Source organism: Strigops habroptila, chromosome 2, assembly GCF_004027225.2.
Source record: "Strigops habroptila isolate Jane chromosome 2, bStrHab1.2.pri, whole genome shotgun sequence".
Lineage (NCBI taxonomy): Eukaryota > Metazoa > Chordata > Aves > Psittaciformes > Psittacidae > Strigops > Strigops habroptila.
Window position 1 is genome coordinate 80,443,687 of NC_044278.2, and position 20,252 is coordinate 80,463,938.

General features: G+C 34.8%; 1 protein-coding gene across 13 annotated transcripts in view; it reads left to right on the forward strand.

The window, feature by feature from the left end:
• Window positions 1-20,252, forward strand: part of MYCBP2 (MYC binding protein 2) — a 182,810-nt gene that overhangs the window by 88,634 nt on the left and 73,924 nt on the right. For all 13 annotated transcript variants that reach the window (XM_030476192.1, XM_030476191.1, XM_030476196.1 and 10 more), the window contains exons 30-43: window positions 611-707; window positions 2,529-2,721; window positions 3,453-3,727; window positions 4,709-4,930; window positions 6,599-6,790; window positions 7,165-7,371; window positions 8,093-8,224; window positions 8,762-8,940; window positions 11,852-11,994; window positions 12,905-13,005; window positions 14,199-14,417; window positions 15,811-16,036; window positions 16,372-16,490; window positions 19,357-19,444. In XM_030476192.1, the coding sequence (XP_030332052.1) occupies window positions 611-707; window positions 2,529-2,721; window positions 3,453-3,727; window positions 4,709-4,930; window positions 6,599-6,790; window positions 7,165-7,371; window positions 8,093-8,224; window positions 8,762-8,940; window positions 11,852-11,994; window positions 12,905-13,005; window positions 14,199-14,417; window positions 15,811-16,036; window positions 16,372-16,490; window positions 19,357-19,444 (2,393 nt within the window). The remainder of the gene's footprint in view (window positions 1-610; window positions 708-2,528; window positions 2,722-3,452; window positions 3,728-4,708; window positions 4,931-6,598; window positions 6,791-7,164; window positions 7,372-8,092; window positions 8,225-8,761; window positions 8,941-11,851; window positions 11,995-12,904; window positions 13,006-14,198; window positions 14,418-15,810; window positions 16,037-16,371; window positions 16,491-19,356; window positions 19,445-20,252) is intronic.

The following is a 20,252-nucleotide window of genomic DNA, read 5'->3' on the forward strand; positions in this document are numbered from 1 at the left end:
TAAGCATGTCCTTTTCAGAGTCTCTTATCAGAGCAGCTTGCTTTGACCGGTAAGCTTTGTGTCTATCTCTCTAGAGGAAAGTTTCATTTTGACTGATGCACATAAAGTCTTGGCATAACCTGTTATCATTTGAGTGATTTCCGTGGAGAGATGGCAGTAGGGGCTTCTGAAAGAAGGATATGGCTGAAGAGCCATGAGTGGCACAAGAGGAAGTGCTGTAGTAATAAGTGCTGTCTGCATTTTTTATATCTCCACATATATTTTACCTCTACAAAACTACTGCTCTTTAAGGAATAACATTTCAAATGTTTAAAATGTCATCTTATTACAAGTAAATACTTGTAATAATTTCATGTGTAATTAAATCTCAACTTTTTTATCAGTTGTCACAATCCTGCCAATTGAACAGAATTCTAAATGTTTCATTACTGTTCTGTATTTCATTACAGCTTACATAACTGGAGGAAGTTATGCTGAAATTGAACATTTTTTTGTTAATTACAGTAAAATTTTCTTCCACTTTTGTTCCGCTTGAACAATACAAACAGTAAAAACTGCTGAAAGTAAAAAGTGCAGTCTTCCAAGTCAGTTCTTTAAATTGTTCTTCCAGGTTGCCAACAAGTGATGGCAGTGCATCTAAAGGAAAACAGCAAACCAGTGAACCTGTGCATATTTTAAAGAGATCTTTTGCCAGAACTGTGTCAGTGGTGAGTATTATCAAGAATCTTCTGTGTTCCCTGCAAGTTCATTCATACTTGGAAAACAGAAAGACATACATGTGGAAATAACTAATGATATTTCTCTGTCTGCTTTATCAAGCAGAAGTTAGCTACACTGATACATATATATATATATATAAAAAACATTGTCTTTTTTTTACTTTTCCTGAATATTTCAGGTGTAAACTTAAGCTTGGTATTGACCTGAGGGTAAGAGCCTACAAGTACACTTGTTTTACAAGGTTGAGCCTACTTAGATTGGGGGTTCATACTTACTGGTCGTAGTCAATGTAAAAGCCTAACCCCCTGCCAAACAATTAATATTAGCATGTTTTTTAGAGTTTTGAGGGAGCTTTACTATATGCTCTCTTCCATGGCTTTTAAATTACTATCATTAATTAGTCATTGGTGAGATTTGTCTTCCTCTTGGATGCATTCCAGTGTACACTGAGGATCAGATAGCATTCAGTTTAACTTTCATATGCTGAGGAAAAGAGTATTAATAGGCACAGTGAACTGCAGCTATTAATAGAAGATAATCTGCAGTTCTTCACATACAAGGAGGTTAGTCACATTGTGAGAAATACTGCATTAAGTTGAAATGCAGTATTATCATGCAGGACAAGGCAAATTTAATCATCATGTTTTTTAAAGTATGGTCCCTTCCTTATCTGTTACAAGCAATGACTGTTTATTTTCAGTTCCATCCTGGTTTATATTTCATACTGTATTACATGTACTGTCAGTATTCTCCACAGATAGTTATGATGAAGTTACTGCTTCCATATGGCCACTCACAGTCCAATTTTCTCAGCCCCATGCTTTCATTTATGTATTTTCCATTTCTTCAGTATTTTCTAATTAGCAGAATTACCTTCTCCTGTTCAGATTTCTCTTACAAATGTATTGTCTACACAATTTGCATTTTTAGTAATAATATTATTGACATATTAATAGCTACTCTTACTATATATTCACTTAAAAAAAGTGCTTTAAGCTGTGAACTCCTATTATTTTTAATTCTTCACATTGTATCCTCTCTCTTCATTATCTTGCTGCTGTTATCCCTCATGATCTGAATTGGGATAAGAGGAGAGTTTTGGCTTTCTGAAGCATTAGATATTTTAGAATTAACTTTTGAACAATTAACTTGATTGTTGCAGCTTGAAGGTATTCGATACCAAATACTCCTAGTTTGCGTTCTGAGGTACAGCTTTATGAAACTATCAACCATATTTAATAATACTAGAAACCAATTTTTGGACAAGCAAAACTTTTTAAATCCTTGAGTTTCTTGTGGGCTATTATGTGCTTCTGTTGAACTTTCAAGTACTGTAAATGTGATATAGTTCCCATGATCCTGCAAATCCTAACTGTTTAAAGACAAAGAGACAGCCCTGGTAAATCTTTGCTGTTATGACAAGAATATATTCTGCTAAAAGTGAGTATTGCACTGTTGGTATGCAGATGAAGCAAGTAAAATATATTGAAAAATCTGTATTACAGGTGAATACAAACAGTTGCTAGTTCTTAAATAACTGGGAGACTTCCACACACATAACATTATGATATGTTATAAATTGCTTTTAGCACGCTGTTACAGTGCAGTCTTCCTTACATTCTCAGTGCTCTTTATTCTCAAGCAAATAGGATTTGTGTTTTATGGTAGATATGTAGAGACATATTTATGTTTTCATAATAAACATAGATATAGATGTTATTTGCTTCTCGTCTTACATGGATGCTGAAAGTTCACTTTTTGTTTTTAACACAAAATCTGTCTTCTCTATCCTTCCTAACCTGAAATAGGAATGTTTTGAATCTTTATTGAGCATTCTTCACTGGAGTTGGACAACACTAGTGCTGGGAGTTGAAGAACTTCGTGGACTTAAAGGATTCCAATACACTGCTACTCTTTTGGATTTAGAAAGGTTGCGCTTTGTGGGCACTTGCTGCCTAAGGTTGCTGAGGGTCTACACCTGTGAAATATACCCAATATCAGGTATTCCTTAAACCATGACATCCTTTTAATTTGCTTGTTTCATATTTATCAGCAAATAATCTACAGGAGATTCAAAATTTGATCTAAGTATTCATGTAGGATATGCTATCAGATGAAATTGCCTATACAGATGGCTTTATTGGAGCAATTAAGAGACTTGCTGTCAGAAATGGGATACTTGCAATAATCTGCATAACTACACATCCAGTACCACAAGTTTACACTAACTTGTATATATTTTAAAGTTAATTTCTTTTTTGGCTTGACAGTTGAGTTATTTTGGACTATTTGGTTTTTTGTTTGATTCCCCACCCCCCCCAGTACACAGTAGTTGCTTTGCTGGTGAGCACAATTTAAATTTTAGGACAGTATCTGTTTTTCGTGCTTGTAGGTTAATAGTGCTCATACAAGACCAATTTGGATGGGGCTTTGAGCAACCTGGCCTAGAGGAAGGTATTCCTGCCCATGGCAGGGGGATTGGAAGGTCCCTTCCAACCCAAACCGTTCTGTGATTATGAAAGACCAGAAAATTGGAAGTTTCTGATGTTCAGGTTTCTTTGATGTAGTTTAACACCCTTCACTGTTTTCCTTCTGAAATTAGCTTCACTGAATGTAGATTTTTCAGCATTGCTAAATTCTAGTTGGTTTATTTGCATGTAAAATGTGCATTTTAATATGAAAATGTTTCATTTATTTTTATGTTTAATGCTCCTCTTTGTCTAACCTTCTAGCTACAGCTAAGGCAGTGGTAGAAGAAACAAGCAAATTAGCAGATTGCATTGGGAAAACTAGGACCTTGCTGAGAAAAATTTTATCTGAGGGAGTTGATCATTGCATGGTGAAGTTGGACAATGATCCACAAGGATACCTCAGTCAACCTCTCACTCTTCTAGAAGCTGTTCTTCAGGAATGCCATAACACATTCACAGCTTGCTTTCATTCATTTTATCCAACACCGGCTCTCCAGTGGGCATGTCTTTGTGACTTGCTGAATTGTTTGGACCAGGTATATTAAAATGGCATAAAGAAATACAACAACTTAGCTTTCCCTTTTGCTCAGAGAGAAGCCAAGCAGTATTTAATGCCTTTATTCCCTTTTTTTAATAGTTTTTTTTATGTTTTTCTTGGTTTGCAATTCGAATACTGTTATGGTTTGGGATTTTTTTAATAATTGGTGTTTGGGTTTTGTTAAGTGTACAAGTTCAACAGGAATGTAGGAACTTCTATCTCTATTAGAAGCAAAATTCTCACTGGGATGCTGAAGAAAATTTGTGGTGCTGGTAGCTGTCAGCACCTGCTTTTTCATTGAGGCCATGCCTTATATGTGATTACTCTTGCTGTGTGTTGCTTAGGACCATACACATGGCGGTTTTTATACCCATCACTAATAGCTGAATAATTTCTCATTATTAAATGTTAACAACAGTGTTCTGTTGTTAACATTCTGTTCATCCAGCAAAGTATATGAGAAGCTGGCAATATTATTCTGTAATCAACAACTTTTTTCAAAGTGTCTTGCTTATAGTGAATGGGCATCCTCCATTCAAAGAGTATAGTTGCTTGCTTGCATTGATTGCAGTGAGATGTAAACAATTTTTTTTCCAATTAGCATGGAAATTCATTTAGCATATAAAAATTTAAGGAAGAATCAGTTCTTTGATATATTATTCTGATTAAATTGATTAATTATAATACATGCTTTGTATTCAAAGGATGCCATAATTTCAGAAGTAATTTTAAATGGGTTTATTATTTTAAAATGTGTAAACCGACAAATTTTAATGACACCAATTTGAAAGATCTCAATGGAAGTTCATGAGAGAAGATAGTGTAAAATTAACAGAAAAGCTAACAGTATATGAAATGCTTTCTCTAAATTATTCTTATAATTGTGATAGAACTGGAAACTTCCTTTCAAAAGTAGTTTCTTCCTCATTTACTCTGAATGCAACGGTACCTTTCTGTTAATTTCTTTTTATGTTTTTAGGACATCCAGGAAGCAAACTTCAAAACCTCCAGTAGCCGGCTTCTTGCTGCTGTTATGTCTGCTCTCTGCCATACTTCAGTAAAACTGACCTCTATCTTTCCAATTGCTTATGATGGAGAGGCGTTGCTGCGATCAATGGTTAAACAAGTCAGCACTGAGAATGACTCTGCTCTGGCCCATCGTTTTCCTCTTTTGGTTGCACACATGGAAAAACTTAGTCAGGTTAGGTTATATTCTAAAAATCTAATGACTTGTTTTACTTTGCAACAAAACCCAGTTATCTAACTTGAAGTTTTAGCGTTATAAGGATGTAGCTGAATTGTCTGGGTGTTTGCTTTCTAAAAGGCCTCTTTTAGAAACCTATTATTTTGTCCAAATTTCATCTTTTGGTCTGAAGTATTCCAATTATTTCTTGTTTGGAGAATGTCTGAGCAATATTAAATTGGCAGCAGTGCAGTTTGGAGTTGTCTTCCATTGCATAGTATTTTCTGCAACAATTTTCAGCTTTTTTTCATAATCACAAAAATTAACATATGGTTAGATTCAGTGTTTTGAGGAAGAGTCAACACAGCTTTGGCAATAGAGCCATGTCTCAAATTGGAATTTTTAAAGGAGTCAGCAAGCAGGTGGACAAGGGAAAGCCAGTTCATATAGTTCTATCAAAGGTTATTAAACCCTTGGGCTCCCAAATTTTTTTATTGCAGTTCTGTTATTTCAGAATAGACTTACAGGAATAAAAGGATAAAGATGATAATCAAAGATACGGGACTACGAAATAGTATTCTTCACTTTAGAAGACAAGAGGGGTAAGATCTTTCAAAATTATAAACTATTCATGAAAGGTAAATAAAGGATAATATTGTATTTGAGTCTTCCAATACCAAAAGTTTGGAGCAACCAGAGACCTTAGCAAAAGGTAAGTTCAGAAGACTGCTGTTCTTCATAAAATACACAGTTAAGCTGTGGAACATATTCTTGTAGGCCATTATTATGCTAAAAGCTTTCACAGATTTAGAAAGCACCTGTGCAAATTAATGAAGAGGAAAATCACTAAACCTATTAAATGCAAACAAAATATTTCCATCTTAGGTACTGCTGCCTCTTAACTGCTAAAGGTAGAGTTCTGTGCAGGCATCTGTACAGGTTTGTTTGGCCTGATTGTCTTCCTTATCTGTTTACTACTTGGATATTTTTGGGAGACAAAATGGTAAGAGAGAAACCATCAGTAGAGCTGATGTTATTTTTCCTCATTGGGAATGACTTTCAGTATGGGTGACTGTTTTGAAAACCAGTGGATGTCATAGCTAGGTAGAAGATACAGTAGATGCCTAAGCTTAGATTATTTTTTTTTCATAGTCTTCATTCAGTAAAGAACAACTGTTTTTATAAGCATCCCACCACTGGTTTTATCTTACCTGTTTGCATGGAAGAGTCTCTTTGCTGACATCAAAGCCAAAACCTTCTGAGTTTAATTTTAGACAATGAGGAGGACAATGATATGAAGAATTCCATAGGTAGCTATATATCTGTTGTATTCTAATGTATTCTAATAGATAGTATGGCAAGGAGGGTTATAAGAAAAGCTCTCTTCTAAGAGATACATCTATATATCTTTCCAATGCAATGAACAAAGTTCATGTCAGCTTATTATGGAAATCCAGAACATTAATAATTTTCTTTGGTGAAGGAATAGATACTATAATAGCTTTGAGAATGAATTTTTTTTTCTTACCCTCTAGACAATTTTGTATTTTTAAGAGGTCACAGGTTTCTCAATTATCTAATGCTTATAATATGTGAAAATCAATTTTTTTTTTTTTTTTTTTTTTTTTTTGTTTAAAGAACACTGTAAGAATGATGTAATTTGTCATTTTTCTCTTCATAATGCAGAGTGAAGAAAATGTTTCAGGGATGACAAGCTTTCGGGAAGTGCTGGAAAAGATGTTGGTCATTGTTGTTCTACCAGTACGGAACAGCCTTAGAAGAGAAAATGAACTTTTCTCTTCACATCTGGTTTCTAATACCTGTGGGTTGCTTGCTAGTATTGTGAGTGAGCTTACAGCATCAGCATTAGGATCTGAGGTAAAGATTCTATGAAATCATTACTAGAAGTCTTTCAGGACAAGTATATTATGAATGTGATACACACTGTGACAGAAATTTTATAGGTGCTAATTCATCCTATAAAATATATATTTAAATTCTTGAAAAAAAGATAGAAATCACGTTCCTGATTATCCTAGTTAATTCCCAATTACCAGAAATTATATTTTCTTTTTAGTCAATGCTAATAGAAACCGTATTAGTGGCATCTTCTATGTTTTATCATTTGACTTTTAAAATTTACCCAGTTGAAAATCTTGTAGTTTAGTTTACTTTGCTTTATTAAAGTTGTCTTTAGCATTTAGTGTTTAGCATTTAATTTTTTTCTGGTGCTTGTTTTTAACATTCTACAGGTTGATGGGCTGAATTCTCTCCATTCTGTCAAATCCACTCCAAACCGATTCACTAAAACAAGTCAGGGAAGAAGCTGGAATACTGGGAATGGATCCCCTGATGCAATATGTTTCTCTGTCGATAAACCTGGTGTAGTTGTAGTAGGATTTTCTGTTTATGGTGGAGGAGGAATTCATGAATATGAGCTGGAAGTATTAGTTGATGATGTAAGTACTGCATTTGCAAAAACAATTTGAACAAAAGTAATCTCAGAGTTTTTACAATATGTTTTACAAAGTGAAAACAGTGAAACAAAAGAAAACAAAGTGAAACAGTGCACTGGTAGTAGGGATTTTTCATTTGCTTGTGGTGGTGATTTTTGTGGTATTGCAAGCTATATCCAGTAGGCACCTTAACCCTGATTATGATCTCGAAATTTTACTTTATTACAAATAATATTTGAAGTATAGTGAGTCTGTCACTTCCTGGAGCTAAGTGTAAATTAGTATCAGTTGTAAAGAAATTTAAGAAATAAAGGAGACCAATTTAAAACCATTTAAACCAATAATTGAAGAAAGGGGTTGCCTACCAGCATGGTCAGGCTGTAGCCACAGGTGTTTTGTGTGGTGGTGTTCTCTTAGAAGAAGCATAAAACTGTATTGTGTGTTCTTGTAATGAAGAAAAACCTCTGTTGTTTTACACCTACTTGTTCAATTTAACTGATTCTTCTAATCTTTTCCAAAGGGCAAGCATAGGTTGCTATAGGAAATTAACCTCTTTGCTCAGTAATTTCCTTTTAGCAGAAAGGCTTTACTGTTGACTCTGAACAGGTTTTTCAGCTTTGGTGTATTTGTAATGATGTGTGTAACAATTTATGCAAGAAAACATGCACAATTGCATAAATGTGCCATGTATTTACATTATAAAAGTATTGTTTCTTTGCATCAGAGTGATCATACTGGAGATTCAACTCATTCACACAGATGGACATCTTTAGAGTTGGTTAAAGGAACTTACACCACAGATGATTCTCCCAGTGACATAGCTGAAATCAGGCTTGACAAAGTCGTGCCACTGAAGGTAAATAAAAGAAGTGCATATCTCTAGGTTTCATATGGCTTCTCTAGATAACAAAAATCAGAATGTTCAACATAAATTTGGGGGTTTGTGTATACATTTGCAAGTTGATCTTGACATGTTTGCTTTATCAAGTCTCTGTTTCACTCTAACTGAAAAGTTAAAATCCTTTTAACTTTTGGCAGCAAAAAGAAATTAAATCTCATTTTTAATAATAGCATAAGATAGATTGTAACTGCTTAATAATTTTAGAATATTCTTGAATGTGCAACTTTTTTGCATGCAATTTGGTAGCTCATTTTCTTGGATACCTTGTCACTTTTCAAGTAATTAGGAGTAATATTTTACTTAAATTATGGCCCATAGTTGTGGAACACAGGACAGCTTTGACTTTTGTTAAATGCTGGATCTTTTCCAGTTGATTTCGTTCATAGAGTGTTTTGCAGGACTTTTCAGGCTCTTTAGTATTAATGTAAAATACCGTGAAGCCCAACTTAACTTGTTTTGTAATCAGTACTATTTTTGGCTCTCCTTTTTAAGGAAAATGTGAAATACGCAGTTCGCTTGAGGAATTATGGAAGCCGGACTGCAAATGGAGATGGAGGAATGACCACAGTTCAGTGTCCAGATGGTGTAACATTTACATTTAGTACATGTAGTCTGAGCAGTAATGGCACAAACCAAACGCGAGGACAAATTCCACAGATTCTTTATTACAGGTTTGTGTGTTGTCATGATCCATTTCTAAGAAAAGTGAATAAAACCATTGTAGTGCTATTATTACCACATGTATTTATGACAAGTAACAGAAATAAATACATCTAGAGTGTTTGAGGAAAGAGTTTCATTAACAGTAGTACTGTGTTCTTCCAGTGTAGTTTCAGACTTGACAGTTTTTGGGACACCATTCGTACAGGTGCTTCTTCCAGTCTTGTTTTAGGTTCTCTTTTTTTTTGACTTGGCAAATAATTTGATGGTTGACCTTTCTTATAAGGTCCATTGTCTACTGCTTTAAAGCTGTAATATGGGGGACTGGTAAGATGTACCACTTCAATCTTGTGTGTTTTTCTATAACCCATAAGATTTTTGAGAGTCTACTTGCTGGAATGTTTATCTCTCTGATTTAATTCAGTTCCTTCCTCTGTTTCCAGAAAGGATTGCATTATGTAGTGGAGCAAGGTCTGTTTATGTGGGAACTGTCTCCTCTTACTCTAGAGTTCAGAGTTGTAGAAAGAGAAATTGCAACAGCCTGAAGAAAATAAACTGAAACATCTGACTGTCCTGTAGGGAAGCTTTAATTTAATCTTTCAGGATAATGGTAGGAATTCACTTAAGGTAATGCTTTTGCAGGAAGCATTGCTTTAATTTTTGAGGTGCATACGTATGCTGATATGTATGAAGACATGATTTTCAAGATATGTCAACACCTGAATACATGAATTACTACTGTTATCTCTACAGAAAGAAAAAGTGCCACACCTTTTACTCAAATCTCAGTTTTTTGTCGTAAGAGGCTAATCAGCAGTAGATCCAAGGAATAAAAGGAGTAAGAAATAGTAATTTACTTTGCTGTTCTATTCCGTGCGAGATGTACATACCTAATAAAAGATGAAAAGGATAAAATAGGTAATGCTACAAGAAGTGACATATTTTGGACTAAATCACAATAACATGTTGCTCTTAAAGTTTTAAAGAAGATAAAATACAAAGAAATAAAGTTCCCAGCAAAATGGTAGTAGCAGTCTATTTGAAGATAAAAGATAGTTCTACACTCCTAAAACATGAGATTGGCTGTACTCAAAGATCCAGCCTGTCAGCAGTAACAGTAATTGCTTATGAAAGAATGGAATTGCAGTGGTGTATATCATGATACTTTTGCTGATTTGGTCTCCTCAAACCTTGGACATCTATGTTTAGGGAATTCCTCCAGCATTTTGAGTAATTCTGTTATGAAGATTTGTAATTATGAAGTATCATATTATGTAAGAAGGAGGAAAAAAGACAAGGAAAACATTTATTCCCACTCCTAGAATGTATATACTTTTGTATAAGCAAAAGTGGGAATAAAGGAGAAATAACAATTCCTTTGATTTCAGAAAAGGACATAAAACTTCAGTAAATGGAAGCTTCAAGGAATTCTACCTTAAAAATAAGCTAACATATGGCAAAAAACCCACACCAAAGTGCTGTCTTCAGAACAGTCTCAAGTTTTTTTGTTTCAACTGTGATAAAATTTTAAGAAGCTTTTGAAGGACCATAATAGCACAACTAAGAACTGTTACAGAATAAATTAAGTTCTCTTTGGAAAATTTGCATACTGCTGCCTGTAGTTAGAATGTCTTTTGAAGTTTGCTTGGACAACAGAAACTTAAATGTTATCTGATGCGTGACTATAGTCATGGAATTAGTTTGAGGATTCCCAGATTGACATATAATTATTTGAGGTTTTGATTTGTTTATAGTGAAGGAACAAATGTTCAGTCAACTATTATAGAACAGAGCTTGTAAGATTCACACTTGATTTTTTTTTTTTTTTTTTCTGAAGGGTGCTCAAATACAGATAGAATTGTTGCTTATGTAAATGCCAAGAAAGGCCATACCAAAAGAAGTGTGTTAACACACTTCTGATAAGGGCAGAAATGCTTTGGAAGGATTTATTGGAAAAGTACCCAGTTGGAATGACACCCACTGTCAGTCACTAATAAATTAAAATTAAAAAGGCTTGAGCAAAAATACAGTTCTAGGACACACTGACAAAAAAAAGAAAAAGCTTTTATGTCAGAGTGGTTAATTTAAGTCATAGAGAAAGATAGATATCCTTTTTGTGCACAGAACTGCTCCAAGTAAAGTTTTTAAGCATTCTGCAGTGCCAGTCCTGGAATCTTAATATTCTGGAATCATGTTGTGAAAGATCAGATTATTTTGGACAAACACAAGAAATCTAAAAGAGAATGGGATGTTTTACATGTTGACTAAGAGATTTTGGTTGTCTATGGCAAGGCTTAATCACTATCATATTGAAGGCTTGAACTAGTTTGCAATTATCATTTGACTGCTTTGAAAAAGCAAATCAAACCAAATCTTCTGTATACCTTATTGAAATAATTTTATGCGTAATGTTGTTTAGGGGAACCTAATTTGACATAGGGTGGATTCCAAAGAAAAAACTATTTGTTATGGGTAAACCTAAGGTTGTATTTCAAAATCAAAATTAATCTTTAGAATAGGGAAGGAGAATCTTTTTCCCTGTTATGTTACTGCAGAAATATCCGTCGAAGGAGTTGTACTCGTTTCTGTGATGCATTTAGTGTTATTCTGTTTTCGTCAAGATGGGCGGTTGGGCTTGGAAGAGCACAGCAATTAATATATTTCTGTGGTTTGAAAGGCATCTAGTCAAAAGAAACAGTTCAGAAAAATGCTTTTCATATTTCCTGCCAAATAAAAATAAAATGATTGCAAAGGGCTAACACTGAGGCATTGCCTCCGAATATTCTCTGTGGTTTCTTTGTTTCCTTTACTGCTTCATCATAAATTGTTTTACTTATTCTATTCCAAAAATCAGTCAGTCACAGTTTTTTTAAATATGATTTTGTATTTTGTGAACTTACTTTAATGTAATCCACCATCCAGGAGTGAGTATGATGGAGATCTGCAATCACAGCTGTTGAACAAAGCTAATGAAGAAGATAAAAATTGTAGCAGGGCTCTTTCTGTCGTGAGTGCTGTTGTACGGGCAGCCAAAGACCTGTTGCACAGGGCTCTTGCTGTAGATGGTAAGGCTTTTGAAAACTGACTGTCAAAATTTACTTTTCAAAACTTCTTTCTTTGATAGCAAGAGATAATAGTAGTATATCAATGATAACAAAAATAGTTATATTTCTCTTTGCTTTCCAAAGAATATTTTTCTAACGTTTCATTGCGGTAGGTATCAAAGTGTAACTTTCTAAGTCATTTAGTTGCACTTGAGATACCATAGGCAGATGCCTCCTATAATTTGCTCATTGATTTAGCTAGTATCCTATTAAAGCTGGTAATATTCTTTATTTGCGAAAGATACGCAGTACACCTTCTCTCCCTACCTGTGACAGTGGTTTGGAACTAGATGGCCTTTAAGGTCCCTTCCAACCCAAACCATTCTGTGATTGTATGCTATGATGGATAAGTTCCAAATTTTATTGCATATTTTGCACAGTGGTGGTAATCAGGAATACTGGTCAATGTAATGCATTTATGAGCACTTAAACATCTGTTTTTGAGAAATGTAGACATTAGACTTAAAGCTGAATGGTTTTAAGTTATTGTCTTCAGCCATTCGAGTCAAAATGTCCAGAATATTCTGTAGTGCTATAGAAATTGATTTGGAGGGCTGGGAGGAGCTTGTTGTGCTAGCTTTTCTACCATAGAAAGTATGAGCACAGCTTCACAAAATGGTAAAGAGTACAATAAAATTATGCTCTAAGAGGAGCATAGTTTTTAAACAGAAAGCTGTACATAATGATGTTTCTCTCAGGTGAACTTTGCGGGTTTAGAATTTAACAGTGCCTAGAATGAAAATAATTTGAAGTAAAAACCAGTGTAGAAACTTGAAGTTTAACTCATAAGAATCGAACTAGAAAAATAAGATGTGTTTTGAACTATGGTACATCTATTAATAATACCCGTGTTGTAATTATCTTTTTTTAGCTGAAGACATTCCAGAACTACTCAGCTCTTCCAGTCTGTTTTCAGTGCTGCTTCCCCTCATAATAGCCTACATAGGACCAGTAGCAGCAGCTATTCCCAAGGTATGCTCCTCGACAGAAATTGCTGAAGAAATTTAAGAATGTTATACAAGGAGAAGGTTTACTCTGAAAATCTGAACATCTTGATTTCTTATGATTTTATAAAGTAGTGGTTTATATTTGACCACACGACTCATGAATTTTCTACGAGTCAAGAATTTTAAAAACATACCAAGTTTTAAAAATGACTTTTTAAAAACTCAAATTGAAGACATAATGAAATAAATATCTTAAGGAAGCAGAGGGAAAGATGACAGGCTTTAACAGTAGAAAAAGACAAGAAGTTAGAAGGATCTGTATCTGTGACTCATTGATGAATATTGGTGGGATGAAATATTTCTTATATTATGTAAATTCTATCTTTACAGTAAACATCCAAAGCAGTGGTAGCTGCTCATTAAATTAAGATTATTTCTATCAAATTTAAGAGATGGGAAGTTGCCAGCTATAAATAAAAAACAGCCTTACTTTTCAATGGCATAGCATTCTTCCATGTGCCTAGTCTGGAGCACTCTTCAAATGTGTTACTAGATTTACAAATGTCATTAACTTAGCTAGTAGACACTGTTGCCTTTACTGCTTTTTCATTAACTGTACACTCTTTTCTTCGCTTTAAAGGGGGAGGAAAGAGGACTGGCTACATAAAATCTAGCAGATTTATTTAATTAAAAATCGTTTCAAAGTTAAATTGTTACTGTGATGAACTGTGTTTAGAACCAAGTGCTTTGCTTTCGAAGTGTTCCTTTCCTTTAAAATGTCATGAAGATTACAGGGACTAATGCAATGCTTAACGCTACATGCCTTAAAGTATGCTGAGTATTTGAAAAACACAATATTAATGTCATTATAAAACAAAGTACAGCTGGACTATGACTTCAGTATGGTATTTGTTTTCTGTCAACTCAGGATTATTGTTTGTTAATGTTAACGGCTTTTTAGTAGAAGTTATCTTGCAGTTGTGTGCAGATTTTTGTTTCAGCTTTGGCAAGTCTCCAAGAGGAGTAATTGAGATTAATGCAGTGATGCTTTTTCTGTCAGGATCGTGTAGATGCAGAACTGGAAAGTGACTGAATGAATTGTAGTAGTAGGGATATTCTGAGAATATCCAAAACAACCATTGTAGAGAAATGCGTTTGTGAGTATTGTTTTTACCCAGTCATAAGTAATACTTTATCGCATGTGGTGGTTTGTTACAGGTTGCTGTTGAGGTCTTTGGCCTAGTGCAACAGTTGCTTCCTTCTGTGGCAGTTCTGAATCAGAAATATGCCCCTCCAGCTTTTAACCCAAATCAGTCTACAGACAGCACTACTGGAAACCAACCAGAGCAAGGGCTTTCAGCTTGTACTACCTCTAATCATTATGCTGTTGTAGAAAGTGAGCATCCCTATAAACCTGCCTGTGTTACACACTATAAGGTGAGCACCATTTCCAAGTTTTCATGCAGTTTCTTAAAAGATTTTGATGTGGGTTTTGTTTTGTCAATGTTTACTCTCTGAAAAATTGTTGTCATGGATGATAATTCATATTGTCTCCTGTAGGAGACAGTTTTATATGTAATCACTGTACTGCTTTCTGGAGAAAACTCCGTCCAGTAAGTATAATGGAAACTTTAGTGGAAACCAGTGTAGTGTTAACCCCCTAATGCAGGTATCTAGGGTAAGTCCCTACATTTGCTCAGTCTTAGATTTTTTGCTACTGTCATGTACAGTTTCTTTAACTGTACAGACTGTAGAAGTTGGAAATCTTTATGTATACATTATGTAATCATATCTCAGACTTTTTTACCTAATGCTAAAACAATGCTTTGTAAAAATACTTACTGTCAGTTCAAGTCAAATTAATTATAGTGTAGGGATCCCTTTGCCGGCTGGTTTCGGTCTACCAATTTAAATTTTTCATCAATTATTTTGACTTGGACCATGATTTGGCATTGCAGAAGTCTCTGAAGTCCTTAACTGTGTTAAGTCACTCCGAGTAGGATGCATTCCACCTTACATACATGACTATCACAATAAAACTAGGTTTTCCTCAAGGTCTATAGCGAAAGGGTGTTATTTCTAGTTAAGGGCTGAGGCATAAATTACTTGCCTGAGAGATAAATCCCATGTTTCAGTTCTTGAAATAGTGAATTCTGCAGTCACATTGATTCCATGACTGTAAATCTGGAGGCAGCAAACCTGGAATAAAGAGGTGGATGAGCTCATTAATTACTATTCCACTTGCTTCTCCTGTAAGACAGCAAGACCTCCACTGGAGAAAATGTGGTTACCATATGTTCTTCCTCATGCAATGATGCTTATTGTAGTTCTACAAGTTTACAGAGCTCATCTGAACCCTTAGGCTTAGTTGTTGCTGCTTTTGAATTTCTGTAGTTATATGCTGTCATACTGCAGGCCATATTCACAAGTGCAATTCAGGTGCTCTGTACTTTTCTAGGATTGCACAAAACAGATACTGAACGTGTTTGTTGAAGTTTGCATTTAAAAACTTATTTGGGAGTTAAATGTTTGTAGTGGTCTGTAGTTGTTTTGTTTAATGATCCTGTGCAGAGTTCTTAACAATCACAAACAGTATCATGAGCACAAATACTTAATCTGAACATAAGTTATAATACATAATTATGATTCAGTAAGGTGTAAAGCATTTCAGATGTATCTGAATGTCAAAGAATAAACTCGGATAATGTTAATCTAAAGCATGTCAAAACAAATGTACAGAATTACATAGTTGAATGACTTCTCTAGCCTAGAGTTAAAAACAAACGGAAGTAAAAAAATAGCATTTAATTAGACTATTGTTTTGTTCTAGGTGACTTTTCCTGAATGTGTGAGGTGGATAACAATAGAGTTTGACACTCAGTGTGGCACTGCACAATCAGAGGATGTTCTTCGTTTACTAATTCCTGTCAGAATTGCACAGAGTCTGGGATTTGGACCAAAGCATGCTTCCGTTCATGACAACCTTAATTCATGGGTAGAGCTGAAAAAATTCTCTGGATCTTCAGGATGGCCTACCATGGTATTAGTATTGCCAGGTAATAAATAGATACTGCAATATTTTCTACTAATGTGAATTATTAAAGTAATGAAAGAAGGTTTGATTTTTCTGCAAAATTATCTTAGAAAGCAAAGTTGAAAAAATGTTTTCATCCAAGCTGGCAAGACATTATGAGCCATTGGTGTACATCAGTTGATTGTGTTTTTATATTAGATTTCTTATTTCAAGTGTTGATCTGCTTATTATTCATGGTTTTACTTTGCATGTTATAAAGCCTGGATTTCATATATGCTCATGTAGAAGAAACATACAAAAAGAGGAAAAGTATCAAATTTTTATATATTTATTTTATGTATCCTCTTACTTTACAAGGAAATGAAGCTCTTTTTTCTCTGGAGACTGCATCAGACTATGTAAAAGATGAAAAGGCTTGTTTTTATGGTTTCAAATGTTATGCAATCGGATATGAATTTAGTCCAGGATCTGATGAGGTAAGGAAAAAGTGAAATAGCTATAGTTGCTGCACCTATTAATTCTCTTCTATAAGGCTAGGTTTTTTTTGTTTGGTTTTGGTTTTTTTGTCTTTTTTGGGGGTTTTAGGCGAGGGGTTATATTTGTATTTCTGCTTCTGACTAAATAATATTAGCAAAATGGTTTTCAATTAATTTCATGTAAGTTTTTAAGGGTTTTTCTTGTTTTGTTACAGACATCGTTAGTTTGGAATTCTTTAATCTGAATATTATTGGAATGGCTTTTTGTTTGGTTCATTTTTTTAATAACTGACAGTCTGCAAATACATAGCATGTCAATAGGATATGAAATTTCCTAGAACTCTGACCTAATCTTCCATCAGAAATCTAAAGGATCGGGACTTTCAAATACGCAGTGATTAGTATTTTACTGTCATTGCCAATCATGGGATGACAAACTTACATTATTTTTCCAGTGTTCACTCATACCAGAACTCTCGGACTCCCTAGAAATGCTGTCGTCATTTAGGCTACCTGAGATTTTGTGGAGTGGTCACCTCATCTTGCCTTTAAGGGCATGTGTTGTTTCCACCACTGTTGCCTTGTTGCAAAGGGAAGATAAAATTTCTTCATGTTCTTGGACCAATTATTTATTTTGGCTTATTTTAAGAGATTAATGATAAAAGGCTTTATAATAATGCTGGGAAAATAGCCCCTCCCTTACCTTGGGAGTCTTTGAGCCTATTGCAGACCTTGTAAAGTTCAGGTGGAGCACCTTGCTTACACTACAGCCCTCACAGAAGATTTACCTCATCTTATTCCTGGATTCTGCTCAAGCTAAATCATGTCTTCAGGTTTTCAAAACATGAAATTCTTCGGAATTTCATAGTATTCAGATAGTGAAACATACTGTAAGATTATTAGCTCTGATGGTCTCCCTTGCTTGTAGCAAATCAGATTTACAAATCCTGTAGATAGTCTAACTAGTCTGTGTTTGAGTAATAATAATTTTTGCTTAAGCAGAAAAAAAGGATACAGAATCATACATGTCATTAATTTTTTTTAAACTATATACAAACTAAGCTGCTGGCGTATTTTTCCCACTCAGTGCTAAAATATGTTAGCCAGTATGTTAACTATACCATCTAAAGAAAAGTTGTAAGTAATTGTTTTCAAACATACCTTTTTATGGCCCAAACACTCTAATTTAAAGCTTTATAAATAGAAAAGCTTGCATCTCAGGGCTAAATCCTTAAATTAAGTAATTGGGTACCCAGTGCAAGTTTCTCATTCTTTTGGGAACTTTGTGATGATAATTTTTGGAAGTGTTATCACTGGTAGAAAAAGAAGTGTGTGTTCTGGTGGCCACTGTGTTTTCTCTAGATTAAGGGAAACAGTATCAGCAAGACCTAATTCAAATCAGTGGGATTAATTTTTACACATCTGATTGTCTCTCTTTCCAAAGAACAAGCTTCAGGTACCATTACCAAACTATAGTATATTGAATGACATTCATTGTTAGGGAATTGAACTATTAAACTTCATTTAAACCTAGGATTTTTGCACAAATTTTAGATTTATGCTTTGAATGAAAAGGAAGGCTTTTTGCTGGTCATTATTAAATCTACAAAATATATATAAAATCCGCCTTCTGCATAAAGGGTGTTCACACAGCAGACACCTGTCTGGTGGGTTGATGCACATTTCACGTCTTTACTTGCTTGCTATTTCAGCACCTGCTGTTTTGAGTCCTTAAGATGCAGTTTATCAAGGGTTTAGCTTAAAATGCATTTTGGAGATTTTTTTAGTGTGGTTGGGGTCTCAGAGAATATAAGACTAAGTCTAGGGTTACTGATTTTGAAGCCTCTTTCCAAAAGAAGAATATTTTTACCTACTTTATATACTACCAGTTTCTGTAAGTCTGCCCAGAAGATCCATCAGACAGAGGTTTCCCATATCCGCCACTGATTTTGGTAGTGTGTTTTGGTTTTGGGTTTGGTTTTTGTTTTCCCTCCAGGAGAGGCATCTGTCAGAGATGTGTGCTGATCCACCCACAGATTCCTTTAAAATTTCAAATTGGTGTCAGTGTCAACACCTTTTTGTGAGCAAAGTTAAAGAGGTTGTGCCTGCATGTAGCTGGGACAAGTTGAAGGGAAAATACCAGATACCTTTCTTCACGGTATAAAACTAGCTAGAACTTCCCTAGCCATTTGGGTGCACCCATTCCTTGCACCCAGCCTCCATCCCTCCATGTATTTGAAAATCATGTGCATGGTCTGTTCTTTTTTTTTTTTTTTTCTTTTTTTTTTTTTTTTTTCTCGTGAGCAAGGTTAATGTTACTGATGGAGAGACTCTCGTGTGTTTTCAGTGACAGTCTGGTGGGTGGGAGAGAGTCTTCTGATTCCCTACAACAGCAGCATGAATAGAAAGAAGTAACTTTGCAGTGCAAATAGAAGGGAGAAACTGTCAAGGGCATCACCCAGGATATATAATGGAGAAAGGGAAATTACGGAATCTTTTCCCATCCTTGCCTCTCCAACTGGAGAGAGGGAAGAGGAAAAAGGAGGAAGGAAAAAAGTTTTGAACAGTGCTACATTTAAAGAAGATGGAAATGTGAGCCTCTGTGGTACAGCTTAGAAGAGGCATTGCTTTGCAATCTGAAAACGTATCAGTAGGGCTTTTTTGTATTAGGAAGTTTCCTTTCTCTTTAATGTTAAAAATTCTGGTACCCTGTCCCATGTCACAGCAAAATATGACAGTATGTTGCTGAGAAACTTCAAACTGGAACACACACTCTCTCTTTTAGGATAAAGTAGTGTCAAGGAAACACATTCATTGTCCTATTTTCTGAGACGCTTTTTGCTTTCAAATTTGTTTCAATTTGAAGGGTATTATTCAGCTGGAGAAAGAATTGGCAAATTTAGGAGGATCATGTGCAGCAGCTTTGATGAAGAAAGATCTAGCACTTCCTATTGGTGAGTACTCAAAGAATATACTTTGCTATTTCATCATTACTTTGGGTTTTCTGAATTAATACCACTTTTAAGTCTTAATGTTGCTTTTAGTTAGAGATAATCATATGAAATTGATTCTTAAAACTGAATTAATCAAACAAGGTAGTAAAGTGGTAGTGTTTTCTGCTTTACACTGTTCCCTTCATGTGTGTATGGGGAGGAGGGAAACTTGGTCATTTAAATCTGAACCAACTCACCCCATCCACAGGTAGTGTATCAGTGTACGAGCTATGTCTTGCAGCTTCCTCGTGGCACTTCACAAATGTGCAGGTATCTTATTTGTATTTCTTTTTCACTGTTTTTTCTCCCTGCATTCCACACCTTTCTGAATGTAAAATACCTGCAGCATTGAATTGCAAAATTAAAAATTACTAGTTTAAAAATTGAAAGTGACCATTGACCTTATAGCCCAAAATATTGCTGCTGTAGGGGTACTTTTTACAGTTCTTCTACATACTTCTACAGCAGATGCAGCAAATAAGCTTGCAGTAACCCAAACGCAATTTAAAATGCAAGAAAAAATATGAGTTTATGAAAACTAATGGATATGGAAATTGAATTAGAACTTCTACTGATGCTGCCATATTCTGTGTAATAACATTCCTCCTAATTAACATTAGTGTATAGGAAAACCACTCATAATATATAATAGGATATCTTTTGATCATTTTAATTTAGGAGCACAAACAAGAGCTCAAATATTATTAATGAGACTGAAGTGTGTATTAATGAACTGGAAGGCATTGACCAGTGTGCAGTTATAGCCACA